Genomic DNA, 21,268 nt, shown 5'->3' on the forward strand with positions numbered 1-21,268 from the left:
TAAGGAGTACATTACCAATTTTTAAATTTTAGGATTCAAATTGAAAAACTCTTAAAACTTAAAGAGTAAAAGTGAAATTTTCCTTTGCTCTAAATACCAACCAAGTAGTTCACCAATCAGCATATTAATGGACAGACGAGGGCATGGAAAGAATGTTGAGGCAAAGCCTGAGGCAGCACATGGGCAATTTCAGTACCCTTTGGACCACAAAACACAAAATAATGATGCCCACCTGAAGATACATGCTTGTTGCAGCCGTGCCGCAGCCCCTGCATTTCTGCTCTTTCTAAGCCCGACCACATTATGAACTTGTGTGCATGCATTTGCCCTTCACTTTCAGTTTTGCCAGATCAGAGAACCATCTTTTGTCATTTCATTTGATTTTCAGATAAACAAAACAAAGGAAAAGCAAAGGGCCATGGGACAGGGATGGACCATCTAGGGCATTTAGGGTATCCAATGCGACAGACATCTACAGGTGAAGTTGTTCTTTTCTATCACAGTACGTTTTGCTGGGTTTGGAGAAATTTCCCTTCTTTTTTTTTTCCTTTTCTTTTTTTTTTTTTTTAATAATAATCTGTTTGGCAATCTTGGTGATCAATAATGAGATGAAAAACTATAAGGTATTCACATTCTTTATCAAAGTAAAGAAGGAAAACAAGCATGCACTTTTGGTAAAGTTATATAGTCTAAATGATGACCCTCCAGGCCTCCACTGCTTTTACAAGATAAAGGCCTCTTCATGCCTAAAAAGCCTCAAAAGTGAGGGAGAAAGGAAGATCATGTGGTTAAAGCATAATCAAACGGATTATAAAAATACAAAGCAAAGTGGGTTTAAGGATGAAAATCAGTGCTGGAAAAAGAAAAAAAAAAAATTATAAAGTTCCAAGACAATTAGTATTTCATGGGTCCCAAGTTGTCTCCAAATAACTTGTTACTTGGAGACATGTTATTGTGGGGATAGAGCACCCAAAGAAACAACCATGCAGATTGCAGGCATTGGATTAAAGTTCCCCAAATCAGTAGTATTTCACATGCCAACCCAAATTACAAATTAAATTTAAAAAAATAATAACATATTCATAATTAATAAAGAACCACAAAAATGTATTTAGATGTTCTGGTAAAAAAAAAAAGAAAAAAGAAAAGGAAAAGGTACACAAGCCACTCTCAACAAATATATTTGCTTCCCTATCTATGATCAAGAAACCCCATTCTTCAAGCTCTGATGATGATGATGATGAAGAAGACAGAATTGGAATCAGGATTGTAGGCCGAGTGATCTTACTGTTGTTTCTCTTTCCCCTTTTCCTCTTAACAATCTGTTGATTCAATCAGAGGAAGATTTGGTCTTCAAGCGGTAAAGGAGCTTTTTCTTCTTAGAGGTGGGGTTATCAATGGTGAGCACCACCTTTCCAGGCTCACCAATTTTGAAACTGTTGCAGACAACTGGTTCTGCAGAAGAGGCAACTTTTCTAGCCTTTTGTATGATCACAGTGTAACTATCCTCAGCACTTGGCACAAATTCTGCACTGTAGCTCACTTCCCATCCCACTACTCTTACCTCCCAAGTCAGATGGCAGGACTGCATTTCAAATCATTCCCACAATAAGGCCTTACTCTAATATTCATCAAAATAAACACCCAACAAAATTATTTTGTTGCATAATTTCATCTTATGAATAATAAGCTACACTCATTCTCACTTTTTTTATACAATTTTTCTACACTTATAGGTAGCATTTAAAATCACTATTAGATATGAGACGGATATTTATTGAATTTTGATTTAATAGTGGTTTAAAAAGCCACTTATGAATATAGAAGAACTGTGTAAAAAAATTGGAGTAAGTGTAGCATTCCTCTTATCTTATAATTAAATAATTATTTCCCACATTATTACCAATTATTCAAAAAAGTAGTAGCCATTTTTATAATTAGGAGTAGCATATCATCACTTCCTAGGAATTAACCATTAATTTCTTTAAGATTGAAGTTTCAATTTCACTACTTTTTCCTTTTTTTTTTTTTTTTTTTTCATTAAAATTAATTAAAAAAAAAAAACCAGGGACATTTTGGACATTTTAACAAAAAATTGGTAAAATTAAAAGGGTTGAAACAAGATATCGAATTTGCAAAGTTTTAAACTACAAAATTACTTATATTTCGGACGGGCATAAGAAAAGTTTTTTTTATTTTTTTATTTTTTTTTCTATTCATAGTATTTCATATTCTTATTTATTTTACCTACAAAATACAGGTTCCCAATTGGTCCCCTAGGGTTTTTTTTTTGGTCATAATTGGTCCCTAGTTACATAAGACGAGCAGAGGAAAAGCAAACATGCAGACAACCGTGTATAATGTCACTACAGATCATTCAGAGAATCCAAGAAAAGACTCACAAAAATCCAAAAACAAAAATAAGTATATGATAGAATATAGTTTCCTAAAACCAAAGTAACCACTAGAGTCTCGAATAGACAAGATTTTTACACTGCCCTTAACCATTAAGTTACTAATTTTTGACACAATCAATAAATACGAAATGAATTTAATGTGAAATTAATAAGTTAAAATTAAAGAATAAAATCCAATTAATTAAATAAATGTAATTAAAATTAATCTATTAAATCTTATCCAATGGGAAATAGAAAAATTTACCTCAGTAACTGGAAATTCCACGGTGTGCTTTGCTGCAGGCCTGACAGTAATCTCATTAACAGCATCTGTTGTGCCAAATTCACCCTCTTTGCTCAGTCCTCCATATTTGACTGGTAATTGCTCAGCAGCAATGTACCTGCAATTTCAGAACCCAACCAACGCTTTGGTAAATATCTCAAGCCAAACACATCACAAATACATAAAATAAGAAGAGGGAGATGAAACCTCAAAAGGGTCGCAGCAGACTTGGAAGGGCCGGCAAACACAAACTTGCTTTTGGTCCTCTGGGTGAGGAAAGGGCTTATCATTCTGTTGACCGCCAGGTACCACCAAGGGACATTGATAAAGACCTGTTTGGCTACGAATTCTGGGTAATTGTCTTGGAGCAATTGGAGGGCCTGTTTGGTTGCTTGTCTAAGGCCCCATTTACCGGGCCCTGGAGAATTCTTCAAATCGTTCACCTGGACAATAGTGCAAACACCACCCGGGCTGAAATCCAGTTTCCGGATACTCCTTTCCAGGAATTGAATTCTCCACTTCAAGAATTTCTGCCTCTTCTCTTCGTCGGAAAATGTTTTCTGGTACATCTCCTTGTTCTGGAATTCCCCGTACACATTGTAGCAGACGGGGTGTCCTTCCTTGTCGGAGCCGTGCATGAAAACCACCTTCTGTAAATCGCTACCCTGTTCTTCTTCTTCGAGCAACTCATCGATCCCAAATTCGTTCCTCCAGCGCACGGTGTTCTTGATCATGGCGAACGCGTCTTTCACCTTGAAGTCTCTTGCTCGGAGAAACTTCAAGAGAATGACGTCGGTCCTCTCGTCGGCGAGGAGTGGTATTCCCCAGATGGATACCTCCTCCGGCGGCAGAGGAGCGGAAGAGTCGGCTTTGGCATCTTGTTCTTCCGCCTCTGGAGGTGAAGCAGAAGCAGAAGCAGAGGCAGCCTTCTGATCCTCCTCATCTTTCGCCGGAGGTGGAGGAGGCTGCTCTTGCAAGACTGAAGAAGAGACCGCCACAATGGTCTCCTCTATGGCTTCCACAGTCTTTGCACCGTCGTCATCAACACCATCACCCGCCACCTTCTCTTCAACAACCGCCGCAACCACCACGGTTTCAGTTGTTTTCTCCGCTGCCGCTTCATCGTCTGCTTCCGCCTTCATTTCCACCGAAGCCTCGGATTCCGCCTTTGTGGGTTCTACCGCTTCGACCGGAGGATCATCGTCAGCAATCACTTTGGGTGCAATTTCTTCCGCCGCCGCCGGCTTTTGCTCTTCCTCTTCTTTCGCCGGCGAAGGAGGCGAAGCCTGCACAGCAGTGAACTCACGCTTGTTAAGCGCTTCTCGGATAAGCAGCTTAAGCTCATCAAGCGCTTTCTTCTCGGCGTCAGGAAGATCAGCAACTCTGGTGCTCTCTTCCTTGAAGGAACCGGACTGGGGGATCTTCTCATCGCCATCAGCACCGGATTTTGAAATCTCGGTCTCCACCACAGCAGGCTCTTCTTCAATGGGCTTGGGCTTCATGGGGTCCTCCGTCGGTAGCTCTTTCTCCACCGCCGGCGGGGCAGGTTTCTCAGGCTGTGGAACATCAGTGACGACCACCACTTGTTCTTGGGATTGCTTTTGGACCTCCTCAGCCATCCCTGAATATCTTTCTACAGTTGAAGAACTGCTGAGAGAGACAGAGAGAGAGACAGAGAGATATAGAAGAGAAAAGAAAGTACGTGAAAGGGAGTCGTGGGTTGTGGGGAAAATGGTGGTGGGATATGGGGAGTTTTAAAGAGGAAATTCAAAGGTTTCAAAAATATTTTGCCACTTACAAAAAAACAAAAATAAAATAAAATTGCCAGCTAATGACTACTCCATTACGTGGGACCCCATGAATAACCAATTTCCAATCTGTGTTTACACTTTCCTCTTTCCTCTTTAAAGCTTTGTAACGGCGTTTTGAAGGAAATCAATCATACCCGTGTTTGCCGGGCTTTTCTTTTCAGAAATTGGATTCAGAGAGAGAGTATTAAAGGTTTTTATTAATGTTTAAGAAAAAGTACACAAAATTCGATATATCAACCTCGTTATTTGTCTTTTTCCAAAGTTTATTAGAAAAATCACTCTTTATTTTCTAAAGCCTACGTGATGTGATTTTTTTGTAATATTTGTTACATAGAGATGGAGATCAAATTTTGGAATGCCGGGAAGTGGGAGTCCAAAATCTAATTTTGGAAGGAGACGCGAAACAAATTGTGGATGCGATCAATTCAGATACGGGCACAGGGAGTAGTTTTGGGCATCTAATTGAAGATACTAGACATGTACTACTCGCTATACCAAGATGGAATTGTGTATTTGTTCATCGCGAAGTCAATGAGGTGGCTCATAGGCTGGCAAGAGCGGCCACCACTGATGTCAGTGATAGGATTTGAAGGGATACCACTCCTCATTGTATTAATGATATTATTTTGATGGAGCAATTAGCTCTATCTCGATGATTGTTTGTTGGAGTTTTCTACTCCATCTTATGATTTATTATCAATGAAATTCAACAGTTCAGTTTCAAAAAAAAAAAGAGATGGAGATCACGCCGCTTTGAAAATGGAAATAATGTGATAATAGCGGAATGAAAGACCACGTGATTGAGAATAATGGAGTGATATATAACATTACAAAACGCTCTTTTAGTCTCCTCAAACTTTCATGCAATTTATAATTTTTTTCTTTCAAACTTTCAATTGAAATAATATATATTTACACTAATTGGAAATTATAATGCGGGTTTAAAAAAATTGGTTTTTTTTCAATATTTGTCATTTTTAGAACTTATGGGATATGTTGAAATTTTGAAAGACATTACTTGAATCAATTGTTTGAAAAGACATTAAATTGCCTACAGTTTAAGGGATTATGTGTGTGTGTGTGTTTTTTGTTTTTCTTAATTTCTTGATCGTCGTGGGTATGAACTGTGAAGGGCCTACTTGTACCTGGATGTTGTGAATTGGGACCAATTCAGCTGAAAAAAGTGCAAAATAACAACGTTGATGGTGTTTGCATACCTAGGATCCATTGCATTAACTGCTCATTGTCTAGCTGTATCTGAGTATCTTCATCTGAGCCGTTGAACAGGTAGAACCCCACCCACTAAATGGGGCCCGGATATGATGACTTGGACTGCCCGTTTGAAAGTGATCCAACAGCTAGGTTGTCACTTGTCATCAAAAGCTAATCCTGCATACCATACCATGTACTCGCACACACATTCTTTTGGTGTTTTTCTCTTTATTAATTTTTTGAAAAAATTAATGCGTGTCTTGTTGTAATGGTTCAATGGGTAAATGAGTGTGTTCTTCTTCGTTGAGCTTCGAATGTTGTTTTTGGTTTTTTTTCAGAGACAACTCAAGTGCATGTGTTGGTGGTTTATTCCTGCGTCTCTGTCCCTCCCCAGCAGGTGTTGTTGCGTTGCATTTGTTGCTTTATTTTTGGGTTGCACTTTTTAAACACTTTTTAAAAAAAAAGAAAAAAAGAAAAGAGGGGTTGTTTGGGGGGTAAATAAATGGGATAAAATGATTCATAGTTGGTGTGATTTTCCTTTTAAGAGAAATTTGGGATAAATTCACCTTTAAGAGGCCGATCGACGGAGGTAAAAGGAAAAGAGACTTGAGGGACAACCTTGCCGAAATGCAAAGTTGATAAAGATAATTTATTGTAAGAGAGACTTGCTTGACAAGAAATAGGAAGAAAAAAAAAAGTTGATTAATAAAGGTTTTATTTTACAAATGAGAATAATTTTAAAAAAATTTTGTACGATGCGTGAATAAGAGAGATGTCGTGGTTTGTCTTTTGACATGGAAAAGAGTTGTTCGTGGCGGTGTTCGGCGGAGGAGACGGTAGTGGCTTCAATGATCTTGAAAAAGATTAGGGATTTATAATATGAAGAAAAAAAAATTAGTGTTTTTGAGTTTTTTTTCTTATATTTAGTGTTTTACGCTAATATGTTGTTCTCTCGTTGAGGATCACAAAGAACTTTATTTGTACAAAATTCCTATAAAAATTAAGGTTAAATTAAATACCTTTTCAATATTTATGTTTTGCGCTATAATTAAATTGCTATTTTAGTTTTTAAAAAGGGTTAAATACTAAATATCCTTTAAGGTTTCATAACCTTTTTTTTTTTTTTTCCCTTAGGATTTCATTTTTATCACGGGAGATCCCAATGGTTTTGATAATAGACTAAATTAGTCATTCTATTAGTTAACCGTTAGTTGACTTAACGGAATTTCACATGGACCAATCAAAATTTGACACGTGGCACCCACTAATTTTTTTTTAAATTAAAAAAAAAAAAAAAAGAAAAAAAAAATTGGGGGTGGCCATCTGGCCGAATGCCACCCCCAATTTTTTTTCTTTTTTTTTTATATAAATTTTTTTTTTTAATTTAAAAAAAAATTAAGTGGGTGTTATGTGTCAACATTTAATTGGTCCACATGAAATTCCGTTAAGTCAACTAATGGTTAACTGACAGAAAGACTAATTTGGTCTAGAGAATAACTTACATAGGAAGGTTGCACAAAAGTCACATTTTGTGCCATCAATAAGGAGCTGACACATCAGCTAATTTTGTTAAACTTATACTTCAAATAAAAACTCAACCACATTAGATTATACTCTAAAAAAATAAAAAATTAATTTTTTTATTTAAAAAAAAAAAAAACATATTTGAAGGGGTGACCGATTGGCCACCCCTCCCCCACATTGGGTGGCCGGCCGCTGCCCCCAGGCCATGGGGGTGTCCGCGCGGCCACTCCCATGGCCTAGGGGCGGCGGCCGGCCACCCAATGTGGGGGTTGGCCACCCCTTCAAATCTTTTTTTTTTTTTTTTTTTTAAATAAAACCAAATTAATTTTTTATTTTTTTAGAGTATAATTTGGTGTAGTTGAAATTTTGTTTGAAATATAAGTCTAATGAAATTAGCTGATGTATCAACTTTTTATTAGTGGCACAAAATGTGACTTTTGTGCAACCTCCCTATATAAATTATTCTCTTTGGTCTATTATCAAAACTAGAGGGACCTTCTCTGATAAAAATGAAATCCTAGGAAAAAAAATAAAGTTATGAAAGTCCATGAGGGTATTTAGTATTTAACCCTTTTAAAAATGTCACAAATGTTACATAAGCAAATATATGGACTTAGTACTTCTGTCATGACTTCGTTAATTTTTTTAATGGAGCTCCACGTAACCCTTACACATGAAATGGTACCTATAGTTTTAAGGCAAAACATGACGTTAGATTAAAATAATATGTAACCCAAAAAATTAAAAAAATTAAAAAAAAAAAACCCAAAAAAAAAAAAACCAAAAAAAAAGGGATTTTTTTTTGGCAGAATCCAAGGGTTTTTTTTTTTTTTTTTTTTTTTGGTTTGTGGGCAGAATCTGGCTCGAAAGCAACCCCATCGTCGCCGTCGTCGCCAAATACGAAATCGTCGTCGCTTTCGAGATGAAATCCACCAACTCCGGGTATCATCTCTGTTTCTGTTTCTACAAGAATCATTTCATGGTTTTTTGATCTGCTAGCTAAGCCTAGGGTTAGGATTTTCTCTGTTATCGTGATTGTCATCATTGTGGTACAATCTTTTTTCTCTAGAACCCCAAGAAAAAGGGCTGTGTTAACTTGATATTTTTATGTGTTATATTTTAGGCTGATTCTGTTTTGCAGATTGACAATATTACAAAAGACGCCTTTGCTGGGAAGGAGGAAGATGCCCCTTTCCTAGCAAAGAGGGTATAGGTTGAAATTGAAGAGTATGGGCGTCTCTATGATTTTCCGATTCCGATGATTTGCAGCTGAAGAAACCAGGTAGAAAAGCTTCAGAAATCTACAGGTTTCTGATTTTCTTCATGTTGATGATGGGCGTCTCTGTTATCGTGATTGTCATCGTTGTGGTACGGTTTAAAAATTTTTGGGTTGCATATTTTTTTTAAGGGAAAAATATTGAAAAGCTCCCCAAACTATCAGCCGTTTTCGATTTAGCCTCCTAATATTTCAAAAATGATAAAGTAGCCACCCAAACTACCAAACTATTGCATTTTGGCCACTTCGTTAGTCAAAACCGTCAGTTTGGACGGAAACTGCAAAATGATGTCGTTTTGTTGGGGCTACTTTATCACTTTCTGAACAATAGGAGGCTAAAATGAAAACGATTGGTAGTTTGTGGGGCTTTTTTATATTTTTGCTCAATTTTTTTTTTTTTCATAAAAGGGCATTATAGTAACTTACCCATAACAAAACGACTTCGTTTTGCAGTTTTCGTTCAAACTGACGGTTTTGATTAACGGAGTGGCCAAAATGCAATAATTTGATAGTTTGGGGGCTACTTTATCACTTTTAGAACATTATAGAGCTAAATCGAAAACGACTAGTAATTTGGGAGGTTTTTTTATATTTTCCCTTTTTTTAATCTGACACCCAAAAACACAATTCCGTGCTACGTGTCGCCTTAAAACCACAAATACTGGTTCACATGTAAAGGTTATGTGGAACTCCGTTAAAAAAACTAACGAAATCATGACAAAAGTACCAAGTGAGTCTATTTGCTTACGATAAATACTATTTGTGACATTTTTGAAAACTAAGGTGACTATTTGATTCCGGCGCAAAACGAAAATGCATTTAACCAAAAAATTATTCTCGTTACAAATATTACTCTTACATTTTAAGTTATAAATTTGTTTCTTGTATTTTCAATTTCAACATATGAATCCTTGAATTTTGGAAGTTGGTGATAAATCAGCTTAATTTCTATTAAATTTAAAATCTAATAGCCACATCATAAATACGTTTAAATGGCATTATTACCCTGTCTTTTCCTGACCCAAAATCGATCTCGACGATCATGGAGAACCATGTTGCACCATCATCCCTCCATGCCATGATTTGTTTAAACTTTAAACCCTAAACAATACCACCAATTAAGTTCAAAAATAAATCCAAAAGTCAACTATCAATTAAAACAATCTATCTTTCTGCAAATTACTCATTTGTAACAACAACGTTATTGCCGCACGAATTACACCCAAAATCATCAAAACCCTAACTATATATCATCAAACACATGCAGATTTGGATAAATTACAATATTATTGTGATAATTATCTTTGGTGGCTACTTTGAGAGTTGTACAACTTTGTCGTGAGTTAGGTTTCTATAAGGTGATTCTGGAGGGTAATACCCTCCAAGTGGTGCTTGCAGCCTTGCACTTGGAACGGACGGAAGAAATTGGAGTCGTTATGAACATATTATCGAGAAGGCTCGCAAGGTATTAAATGACCTGCAAAATTGAAAAATTAATCATTTTAGACATCATTTAAATAGTGCAGCCCATTGTCTAGCGAATGAAGCCTTATCTCTTAGCGTGAAACATGGTCTTATTGAAGATATTTCCATTGTATTTATGATATCATCTTTGTTGAGCGTTATACTTTTTTTTTTTTGACATGTTCACACAAGAAGGGGATAGAGATTTGAACTAGTGACTTCCGCTTCATTAGGCATGGTCCTAGCTGATTGAGCAACCTCTTGAGGGTCCATTGAGCCTTATGCTTAAGTTGTTTTCTAATAATAGTTTCGCTCATTTTCATACAAAAAAAGAAAAAAGAAAAAAGAGTAATATTAGGGATCTTTTTTTTTTTTTTTTTATTCTCCTAAAGCTGATGTACTTTTAAAATCATCATTAAATTTTATATGAATTATATTTGAATTTTGATCTAATGATGATTTTAAAAACTATATCAACTTTATGATGATAAAAAGATGGTCCCTAGCATTACTAAAAAAAAGGGTAATAATTTATTTGAGTAATGTTATGGACCATTTTTTTTTATTCTCTTTTTATCCTCCTAAAGCTAATGTGGCTTTCAAAATCACCATTGGATCAAAATTCAAGTATGATTGATCTAAAATTTAATGGTGATTTTAAAAGCTATCAGCTTTAGGAGGATAAAAAGATGGTCCCTAGCATTACTCAATTTATTGAGATAGTTTTTTTTTTTTTTTTTTTTTTTTTTTTAAATTGAATAGGCAAAAGAGGCTACATGAAAGGTTCTTTACCACTCCTGATCCAAATGGAAGAGAGAATGGAAATCCTGTAGATAGTTGATTTTAATAGGCTTTGATTTAAATTAAGGAGGATTTAAAGTTGTTAAATATTTCATTTATGGGCTAAGATGGATTATTGGATTTATATTTTGACAATTGATTGCAATAAATAGGAGTTGAAGTTAAAAGGCTTGTAATTTGGGCTAAAGTGGAAAATGGGCTAAGTGTTAATATTGGGTTAAGTATGAAAGTGGGCCTTTGGTATTTAAATATGGGAGGTATGATTAATGAGCTGTGAATTGGTGTTCAAGCCCAAGAGAAAGCCCACTTATTGGTAATAATGGGAAGTTGGAGTTTTTGAAAGCAAGCCAATTTTGATGATTTTTAAAGAGTTTAAGGAGGCATGTAAGTTAGCGGCGAGGGGTTAAAGTGCAAAAGATAAAGGTCTTTTTTAATAAGTGTTTGATTATATCTTGGCATGTAAAAGAAGTATTAAAACTTAAGGACCAAGTGACAAATTTCATAAAGTTTGACCAATGAGAAAGAGGGAATGGCTGGTTCTGATTGGTGGGTGATTTTTATATGGTTTCTTAGGTTTTAAAAAGAGAAGGAAAGAGAGCTTGTGCTCTCATTTGTTTGGCTATTTCAAAGAATAAAAAAAAACAAATATTGAGTAAGAGAGAAATAGAAGATAAGGGAAGGGAGCTCACTTTAAGAAGAGTACTTGAGATTTAGCTAAACTGTAGTTAAAGGGTTAACATTTTAAGTCCTCTAAACTATCAATCATTTAAAAAACAACCATACAAAACTAATATATGTGACACTTGAATACATAAAATTATAATTTTGTGTCAAAAAAGCCCCTCTGTTAGCGTTGGCCGTTAGAATGGATGCAAAAACCAAATTTGACCAAAATCTTTCGAAAATACTCACTTTGACCATTGAAAAACCAAATTTACCATTTATAATTGATAACCAATACAAAACTAAAATAAAAAGAAAAAAGAAAAAAGGAAGGGTATAAACAATGAGGTAAATTTCTCATCCATCCGACACAATTAGATACGTGAATTCTATGTAGATCTTCTATTATTTTCAATTTTTTACTGACTTCGTCATCAAAAGTATTTTCTGTTGGCTCACCTCGATAGGCCTCTGAACCCATTTTTTTTTTAACCTAAGCTCTTGCAGCTGTAACTCTTCGAATTTCGGCTTCATCCAATGAATGTAATTTTGTGGATTAATGGGTTGTATGTTTTGTATTTGAGAGGCGTGACATTATCGAGCTCTATGGTACTATGTGATGATTATATGTAAATAGTGATTTATGACACCATATATTATGCCTATTTTGTTGACTAATGGTACCATGAAATTATGTTTGGGTGACTCTAGTGCTTTGGTGATGTTTTGGAAATGCAATGATTGCCAATTTTTTTATTTTTTGTGGCATTCTTCGATCGCTCAATTTTTCTAGACAGATCAATTGTCCGATAAGATATGGATCGATTTGGGGCGTCACTATTAGTGTTGTTATAATAATCATTTGTTAATAGTTAATATTGTCCTCAAAGATAGTTCAATCCACTATGAATTAGTTACTAGTTTAAAAATAAACTTAATATATATATAAAAAAAGTTGAATAATGCAATTTGGGAAGGGGACGTCTTCTTTTTAAAGAGACGACAAACGGATAGTATTTAATTTTTGAAAGAAAGAATTAGTAACATATTTAAATCGTTGATAATAGAGAAAGCGACAATTTCACCAATGGGGCACAAAATATACACCACGGAGCGAGCTAGCAAGTATAGGATATAAATTAGGGTAATATTAACCTAACACAAAATTATTAAGGTAAAGTTGAGCGGTATATTTGATTTATTAAATGGACTAGACTAAGGTTGATCTACAAAATTTTATATTTATGTCTCAAAACGACACGATACAAATTAAAATCTAACACGCGACATTTAGAACTGTCAATTTTAAACCGACTCAGAATCTCAGCAAAAAAAGAATTTAACACAATTTATATAACTTTAAACTTTATAGAATACCTTAATACGACCCGACAGGCATAAAAGGTAAGATTTGAATAAGACAAATAAAAACAAAAACAAAAGTAGAAAACAAAAAGCTTGGGAAAACGGCATCGAAAAGTCAAAGAGACTCCGCGTTGGGTCTCCTTGCACAACGGCGTTTTTAGAGATCCAATAGCGAAGGAAGCAAAAATATAAAGATGTTGAGGTGAGTGGGAGTGATTGGATTCAAGCTGGTGATCATGGGATTCGATGGTTTTTTACCCATTTTTATAATTCCTCCCCACGTGCATGCCTTCAACTCTGCTCCTTAATCCTATAATAAATATCACTCTTCCACTGGACTCTGGATCCAATCACCCCACACTCTCTCCTTCCTTTCAGTTTCCATGCAACAACTGTAAAGGAGTAGAGTAGTTGCATATCTCTCTCTCTCTCTCTCTCTCTATATATATATATATATATATATATATATATATATATATATATATTTGTATATGTATATTTGATATACTTGTTGAAGCAACAGAGAAAGCAATACGCCGTGAAGATGGACAAATACGAGGTGGTGAAGGATTTGGGAGCTGGGAATTTCGGTGTGGCAAGACTGCTGAGGCACAAAGACACCAAGGAGCTCGTCGCCATGAAATACATCGAGCGTGGCCACAGGGTGGGTGTGTCGAGCTTTTCTGTTTGTTTCCCGAGAAAAAATGAGGAAAATAAGTATCACTAATTTGATTTTTGTTTACTTGCTTAACGTTTGGTGTTGTTGGTTCCAGAGAGTGGAACATTAATTTTGAACTATTTTTAAGTCTAAGGCCCTGTTTGCTCTCCGGGGAAAAATGTAGGAAGGGCAAATTAAAAATTTTCATGATTTCGAGGATCCCAGAAATAGATATTCAAGTAAAACAAACCCAATTGTAATATTTGGTGCTTGAATTTGAGTTAACTCAGTCTTTTTCTTTTGTGCTCTCCATTTTCCCAGAAACCAAACAGAATTAAAAGGCTCCTCTATTCACATCACTTGTTCTTAATTATCTTACTTGCAGATTGATGAGAATGTGGCGAGAGAGATTATCAACCACAGATCGCTTCGGCACCCAAACATCATCCGTTTCAAGGAGGCTAGTTATTTTTCTTTTCTTTTTTTTTTCCTTAGACTCCAAGAATTTGGCTAAAAGGGATTTGAATACTGATGAAATTTTATTTTTCTGATGGATGTTTAAATCTGCAGGTGGTTTTGACACCCACCCATTTGTCGATTGCGATGGAATATGCAGCGGGCGGAGAGCTCTTCGAACGAATCTGCAATGCCGGTAGATTCAGTGAAGATGAGGTTTTTTACTTTCTCTCTTTTTTCACTCGAATAAGCTCTCTTTCAATCGCTTTTCTCTTGTTTAATTGAAATTATCTTCGTCGTTAATATGCTTTTATTTCTCTTTAATTGCCCAGGCCAGATATTTCTTTCAGCAGCTGATCTCTGGTGTCAATTATTGCCATTCAATGGTAACATCAAACTTAACACTCCTCTCCTTTTCTCTTTCTCTATCATTGAAATTGTAATTATATTTAATTATGTTTTAATCTTATTTTGCAGCAAATATGCCATAGGGATTTGAAGCTGGAAAACACCCTTTTAGATGGAAGCCCTGCGCCACGGCTGAAAATTTGTGATTTTGGTTATTCTAAGGTGTTGAAATTAGATTCATATATTTATTTATTTTTATTTTTTGTAATATTTAGTAGTAATGGTATTCTGATTTCTGAACTTACTTCTTTTGGGTATGCTTTTTGATTGTGGTGTAGTCATCCCTGCTGCATTCAAGACCCAAATCCACAGTTGGAACTCCGGCGTATATTGCGCCGGAGGTTCTTTCCCGGCGAGAATATGATGGGAAGGTAAATTTGTAATTCACTTGTTTTGAGTGGAAATATTTTATAATTTTTCTCCAGTCTGTTCTTGGGATAAGGAAAATAATGTGGGGATGGCGATTGGCGCACTGAACTGATATGTCATATGAGGCATGGCAAGTTGGTCCCTCTCCATGCCGTCTCCTAGATGCTTACAAACTCATATTTTAGTATTGATATTTTTTAAGAAAATGATATTAATTCCTTTAGTGACATACTTTTATTTATTTATTTATTTCTTTGAGTTATCATTATTTGTTTAAATTTCAATTATGTTTTATTGCGTACAATAAATGCAATGATAAATGGAAAAAAATGGATATTTGTCTCTATAAATATGAAAGAAAAAAAAAAAAAAAAAAAAAAAATATATATATATATATATATATATATAGAAAACATATGACTATTGATACTATATAAAAAAGAAGTTGAATCAAAATTCTCATCCATTTTCTATCTCCCTTGTCCATTGCACTACAGTAGATGTCACCCCCATTTTCTTCCTTTCTCTCTCTCTCTCTCTCTCTCTCTTTCTCTTTTAATCTTATTTTCTTATTGAAATTACTTGGCTTTGTTAGGTGCATGAGGCTGGATGGATAGGGTGAGGGTATTATAAGTTTGATATTGGATGGGAATGAGGATTAATATCTTCTCCTGTTCTGAGTATGAAGCGGGTATGGGAAAGTCTTAAAGTTGTGGGGCAGGGAGGATCCACTTGAAATTACATTCAAGTGGTGCATCTTAACATGTCGTTTTGTTACTTCTATAAGGATGGATACCTTTGTTTAATGAGCATAAAGCATAGTCAGTGACATTATAGACATTCCATGTGGACCTATGGCTTGAGTTTTGAAGCCATGCTCTTTGGACTTTTATAAATTAACAACTACTAGAGCACTTGTTAAACCCACTAGTATTTGAGTGGCTGTTGAATGGTGGAGGTTTGCATCAGCTTCCACTGTGTGAGAACTTAGTTTTGTCATTGCTATACATGTGTGTGACTTTTTCCCTCCCACCTTTTGGGTGGAAAAGAGATGGGAACATATCTTTGTATTGTAGAAATATGATGAGGTAAATCTTAGATGGGTCATTCCTTCATGCATTACATGTCTTCCATTACTCATCATCTATGGCTGTTCATATTTTCGTGTTGGCTTGTAAAACTCAAGTGCTTTTGATACATTGGAAATTTTACTATACTGAACTTGGTCTGGAATGGCCTTTCTTCTTCGGTACATGGCACTAGCAACCGTCCTACATCGAGCATTTGGTTTACTACAAGTAGATCACCAATGCGAGTTTAAGGGGCAGTTGAAATTCCCTCTATCTGCATAATTAATCTCTTAAATTAATGGATCTTGTGCTTCTGGTCATGCTATTCAACAATAAAAAGCTTTTAAATTCATAAAACCATTTTTACATGTATCATAATACAAAAAGATTAACTGATCCATTTAATAGTATGCTTGCTAACATTACAACTATAAGTATCTATAAACATTGGAGTAGCTGCAATTTGTTAATTTTAGAGATGATTATATCTATCCTTGCTTTTGTTTTAGTTGGCAGATGTATGGTCATGTGGAGTAACTCTCTATGTCATGCTGGTGGGTGCATACCCTTTTGAAGACCAAGATGACCCCAAGAATGTTAGGAAAACAATTCAAGTAAATATATTACTCTTCATCTGTATAATTTTGAAAAAAAAAAGAGTTTTCCAATATTTTCATTTACAAATCTTCTTCCTCGTTATCATTCTTCTGCAGAAAATAATGTCTGTTCAGTACAAGATCCCCGACTATGTACACATATCTCAAGATTGCAGACACCTACTGTCCCGCATATTTGTTGCAAATTCATCCAGGGTACGTATTCTTCTGAGGTTACTGAATTTTGTTCTGATCACTACAATTTGATTGCAATGTATTGCAGCTACTACGCGTGGTTAGCTTATGGATGTCATGAAAATAACACCTTTTTAGCCCTTTTCATCTCATTGGAACTTATTCTTAAATGAAGCCTCTAAAATTTTATTTTCCCTCTTCCTGGAAATTATTTAGGGCCATTATACGATTTACCACATTAATGAAAGGCGTATTAGGATAAATGGAAAGTTTGTCTTGGTTGGCTATGGTATGGTGGCTGCTTTGAATGATAGGGTAGACATGATAAAAAGACATGACATTAAACTCCCTGCCTTGGTCTAACTGTACAAATAGGTGGAGGAGGAATCTGTCTTGATTGACATTGGAAATGGCCAACTTTTCCCTTCCGTAAACATGAGTGCCTTTATTGGTAATGATTATCCTTTCACTCACTTTCCAGGAAACAATATAAGGGTTTAGTTAAGAGAAATTATTCATTTCCTTCTTTGGTCCTTCTCCCATCCTTTTACTTTTTAAAATCACTATTGAATCTTGGGTCTATGTGGGTTACACACGTGAACCCCATAAATCCAATGGCAATTTTAAAAGTAGAAGGATGGGAGAAGTACCATAGGAGGATGTATAACATGTCTCGTTAGTTAATATCTTGATGTCTTGCATTTTCAGTTGCTGGCAAGGTTCTTGGTTAGTACCCATATAACTAAGCTGTGTCTTGCTTCTTTAATGGCGTATGATTCTCTGCTCCTTGTCATTGTACTATTCTAGAGGGTTTTAGTGTAACTAGCATAATCATTGTCCATACTATGGTTACAATAAATCTAGAGAATCCCAGTGTTTCTTTTCTAATTTATATTCTGTGTCTTACCTTTTAACATTGATTCAGATGCTTTGGCCTATTTGTAAATGCATTGTTCATTTCTGCTTTCTCTCTTCCTTCTTTTCAAATAACTCCTTTCTTTAAATATATAATTTCCCATTTTCTAATGCCATTTAGGAAAGAATACCTAATTTTCCATTCAAATTAGAATGAGCCTGCTAAACCCAAAAACTTTCAATAGAATGAGATGCCTCCTTTCAATTTTGTTGAATTGATAGTCAGGTCCTAGACATAAATACGACCAAGAACAGTTATTTAGAAAGGTTCAGAATCCCCAAATCTATAGAATGAGATGCCTACTCTCTGAGGGGGAAGGTTGGTAAAGGACATATGTTATAGCTGAAAATTGTGCTAGCATCATCAACGTGAAGACAATCAATGATGAGTTTTCTGGAAACATAAATAAGAAAGGAATTTCATCAAATTTGTTGAGGACATAGCTTTTCCTTTCTATAAGTAATTTCTATTGATGTGTCAAGGCAAGATAGTTTCATTCGTAAAGTTCTAGTCATGTGGTTTCATTGGTAAAGCGTCCATATTAGTTCTTTCAAAATTTAAGATAGTATCCACATCAGGCCTAGTTCCCCTGTTTCAGATAATTCGGCTCTATTCTCCAATCCCCTTTGAGATACTTGATCATGAACAAGTGTCAGGAATTGGATTAGATTTCTTTGATTAAAGTAAAAAATTATCTGGGGAAAATCCCATATAGACCTCTTTTAAAAGCTCTTGATGGGAGAAACAAATTCTTTAGATTTTGTGAGCTTTCCAAAACAACTTCTTACTAATCAGTAATATAATTTTTAACTTCAAGTCTAAAGTGGACATTTCCCTAATGGTGAAATCACTTATTTCATTGTGTTTTTTCACTACTTGATTCTCTTTGTATGAATCTATTTGTTACTGTTTGTGTAACTAATTTTTGGGAACGACCTACTAGAGTAACCTAAATCACCCCTTAATTGGCTTTTCATTTATCTGTTGAGCCATTTGCTTGTGCTTTACAGTTCAAAAATTCTCTATCAAATCCTGTCACATTTCATTCTTGAGAGAGAAGGAGAGGGGCGACCACAGATGACTTGTGTCAGAAACTTAAAACCGATTCCAACCTCCGAACTGACACCTGTTGGAAGTCAACAGGTTGGGTCTGGACCAGGTCAAAATTTTGGAAGAACAAGGACTTGAACACCCCTAAACATTTTTGATTTGTTGCTGAAACTATGAGACTGCCTTTCTTAGCCCCACTGAAAAAGAAGTAAAAAAGGAAAGAAATAGAAAGAAAAAGGAAAAGAGAGACTGACTTTTACTATTCCCATGTTTGGACCCCAACATTATATGATCCAAAGTGAGGGCATATTGTATATGATATTAATTGAAGGTCGTATCATAGGATCATAATTTTGTTATGGATAAGATATGTTGAGATAGGCTAGGAGTTGTTTTAAGATTAGTTTTATCACTTAGGATTAAGGTTAGTTTTATTATTAGGTTTATCATTTGTTTGAGTTTATATCGTTATCTGTTTGTAAGTCTATTTAAAGACTGTTTAATGTTAATTAAAATCATTTAGAGAATTTGATTTCCAAAACTCAGAGGAAGCCCAGGTTCCTTCTAAGAACCTACCAGAATTTATCTTTGTTTTGCAGTTGATATTCAGGTTCATATTCCCATTTTTGGCCCTTTTGCATCCCTTATAACACCACAACTGCATGGGCTAGTGCTCAGCAATAGTGATTAAACATTTCCGAGTATGATCTCTTTTATTAGGGTTGATCCTTCAAGCTCCAGTCCAGACTAGGTCTACTGAAATGGTGTTTGTTGAGAGAATTTCCTGAAGAGTCCTATAAGAACCTGTTGATAATGTTAGACACCACGTCAACTCCAAGACTAAGCTTCTAGGTTTGGGTCCAATCATATATATCAACTACTCACTTCCTTAGAATTAATTCCACTTTACATATGAGCCTCTAAAACATCGACCTAACTCCATGTGATTCCGTCACAAATTTTAGAGTATCACGCATACAGTACTGGCACCAAATGGAATAGTGACCAAACGCAACTCGCTCCAATAGTCACCAACATTCTCAAGACCAAGATACTTTACCCAAGCTGAACGATCAGCTCCAATACATATTTGCTGAAGGAGAGAGATGCCTAGAGAGTTTTCGTAGTCTGTTGATATACATGTTAGACACAACCTCAACCCAAAAAATTAAGCTGTTAGGTTTAGGTCCAATTCTGTATGATAGCTACTGATTTTGTTTGCTTCTCCTTGGTGCTGGATTCAACGTTCATGTACACTCACAATAGAAGGCTTCTCTTGGTTCAGTTTGTCACAATCCGCCGCAAAGGCAGAATGGCTCAGCTTTGCTTGTTGAACGTCGTACCCTTATAATAATATATATTCTAGAAGCTGTTTCTCTGAATATTCTGTTATCTCTCCCAATTTAGTTATAATGATTTTGAAACAATTCATAGAGTTGAAATCACATGCCGCTTCTGGGGCTGCTATATGTTCGCTTTAGTTGGCATACTATGGGGATACAAGTTATTCAAAGGGCTCTACTCCATCTTTGACAGTATAAAAACTGAGAAGTCCTTTTTTTTTTTTTGGTTTCTTTTATTTTTATTTATTTTTAAATTTTTCTGGGCAACATCTGAAGACCCTTTAAAGTTGATGGAACATTTTCCATTTACATTTTGGAGGCTTCAGGACTTATTATTGATACTTTCTGATAGATTCAAGCAACAATAAAAAAAAATAGAAATAAAAATGAAAAAAAGAAGGATACTTTCTGATGGAACATGCCAACCATATAGTGTTCCATATCTGGTTTGCTGACCACTGATAGAGTGTCTAATCTGAAATGGGGACTTATGGTGTGACTTTTACTTTATGCTTACATATTGAGTAGCTTAATCTAATTAGTAAAAAAAGTATGTCTAGTAACACAATACTCTTTTGAGGCATAGCTAAGATTTGCTAAGAACTTTTCCTTGTTTCTTTGTTGCTTTTTGTGGAAACCTACTTGGATTGAGAGGATGATTTTACTCTGTGGTTGTGAGTTTGTTATGTGGATTACTCAGTTAAAATGTTTTTATCAAGGATATTATATCTATCATAATAAAGTAACTAGACTCAATAATGTTGAGTACTAGAATGTCTAGCACTGTGCTGAGGTGGTTTCCAATGCGATGTTGGTTTTTCAGAGAATTACAATCAAAGATATCAAGAACCATCCATGGTTTGTAAAGAACATGCCAAGGGAGCTAACAGAGTCTGCTCAAGCTATCTATTACCAGAGAGACAATCCAAGCTTTTCTCTTCAAAGCGAGGATGAGATAATGAAAATTGTAGGGGAGGCGAGAAACCCACCTCCAGCATCTAAGTCTATCAGCGGCTTTGGCTGGGGAGCAGGAGATGAGGAAGACATTGGAGACATAGATGCAGAGGTGGAGGAAGAAGACGACGAGGAAGATGAGTATGACAAGAGGGTCAAAGAAGTTCATGCAAGTGGAGAATTTCGAATCAGTTAAGCAGTATCTATCATCCTTTATCTGATAATCGGATAGGTAAAGCGTTTAATGTTGTGACATTAGGATTTACCAATTTGTGTGCATAATGTTTAATAAGTTGATGCCACAATCTCAAAAAATAGCGGATTCTGAAGTAGTACATCGCATGTTTGAATTGCTTGTAATCTAATGTTTGTACTATGCTACAACCTCAAAAAATAGTGGATTCTTAACTTGGAATAAACATGATTAATGTTGTTAATTATAGTCCTGACTAGAAAAG

At 35.4% G+C, this 21,268-nt stretch overlaps 2 protein-coding genes across 3 annotated transcripts; one reads left to right on the forward strand and one right to left on the reverse strand.

Moving 5' to 3' along the window:
- Positions 1 to 1,002: 1,002 nt before the first annotated feature.
- Positions 1,003 to 4,399, reverse strand: LOC132165911 (patellin-3). The gene is made up of 3 exons (XM_059576617.2): positions 2,887 to 4,399; positions 2,662 to 2,797; positions 1,003 to 1,585 (listed from the first exon to the last, which is right to left on the reverse strand). Exons 1-3 carry the CDS (start codon positions 4,296 to 4,298, stop codon positions 1,331 to 1,333), a joined length of 1,803 nt encoding a protein of 600 aa, XP_059432600.2. The 5' UTR covers positions 4,299 to 4,399; the 3' UTR covers positions 1,003 to 1,330.
- Positions 4,400 to 13,263: 8,864 nt separating this feature from the next.
- SNRK2.5 (SNF1-related protein kinase 2.5) lies at positions 13,264 to 21,252 on the forward strand. 2 transcript variants are annotated; one of them, XM_059576380.2, is made up of 9 exons: positions 13,264 to 13,459; positions 13,839 to 13,913; positions 14,024 to 14,125; positions 14,242 to 14,295; positions 14,387 to 14,479; positions 14,596 to 14,688; positions 16,266 to 16,370; positions 16,470 to 16,568; positions 20,680 to 21,252. In XM_059576380.2, the coding sequence occupies exons 1-9, from the start codon at positions 13,340 to 13,342 to the stop codon at positions 21,004 to 21,006; spliced, it is 1,068 nt and encodes a 355-aa protein (XP_059432363.2). In that variant the 5' UTR covers positions 13,264 to 13,339; the 3' UTR covers positions 21,007 to 21,252. The 2 variants fall into 2 exon arrangements, with proteins under 2 accessions (XP_059432363.2, XP_088367993.1); XM_088511867.1 differs by having other exon boundaries at positions 16,266 to 16,568.
- The last annotated feature ends 16 nt before the right edge of the window (positions 21,253 to 21,268 follow it).

The sequence above is a fragment of the Corylus avellana genome, chromosome 11 (genome assembly GCF_965113065.1).
Source record: "Corylus avellana chromosome 11, dhCorAvel1.hap1.2, whole genome shotgun sequence".
NCBI classification, from domain to species: Eukaryota; Viridiplantae; Streptophyta; class Magnoliopsida; order Fagales; family Betulaceae; genus Corylus; species Corylus avellana.

Excerpts from the sequence above, each read along its gene's own strand:
- LOC132165911 (XM_059576617.2), bottom strand. The coding sequence starts at position 4,298 with ATGGCTGAGGAGGTCCAAAAGCAATCCCAAGAACAAGTGGTGGTCGTC. Across the intron at positions 2,798-2,886 it reads TCTGCTGCGACCCTTTTGAG|GTACATTGCTGCTGAGCAAT; the intron begins GTTTCATCTCCC and ends CTGAAATTGCAG. Across the intron at positions 1,586-2,661 it reads TGGAATTTCCAGTTACTGAG|TCCTGCCATCTGACTTGGGA; the intron begins GTAAATTTTTCT and ends TTTGAAATGCAG.
- SNRK2.5 (XM_088511867.1), top strand. The coding sequence starts at position 13,340 with ATGGACAAATACGAGGTGGTGAAGGATTTGGGAGCTGGGAATTTCGGT. Across the intron at positions 14,126-14,241 it reads GTAGATTCAGTGAAGATGAG|GCCAGATATTTCTTTCAGCA; the intron begins GTTTTTTACTTT and ends TTAATTGCCCAG. Across the intron at positions 16,569-20,679 it reads TTGTTGCAAATTCATCCAGG|AGAATTACAATCAAAGATAT; the intron begins GTACGTATTCTT and ends TTGGTTTTTCAG.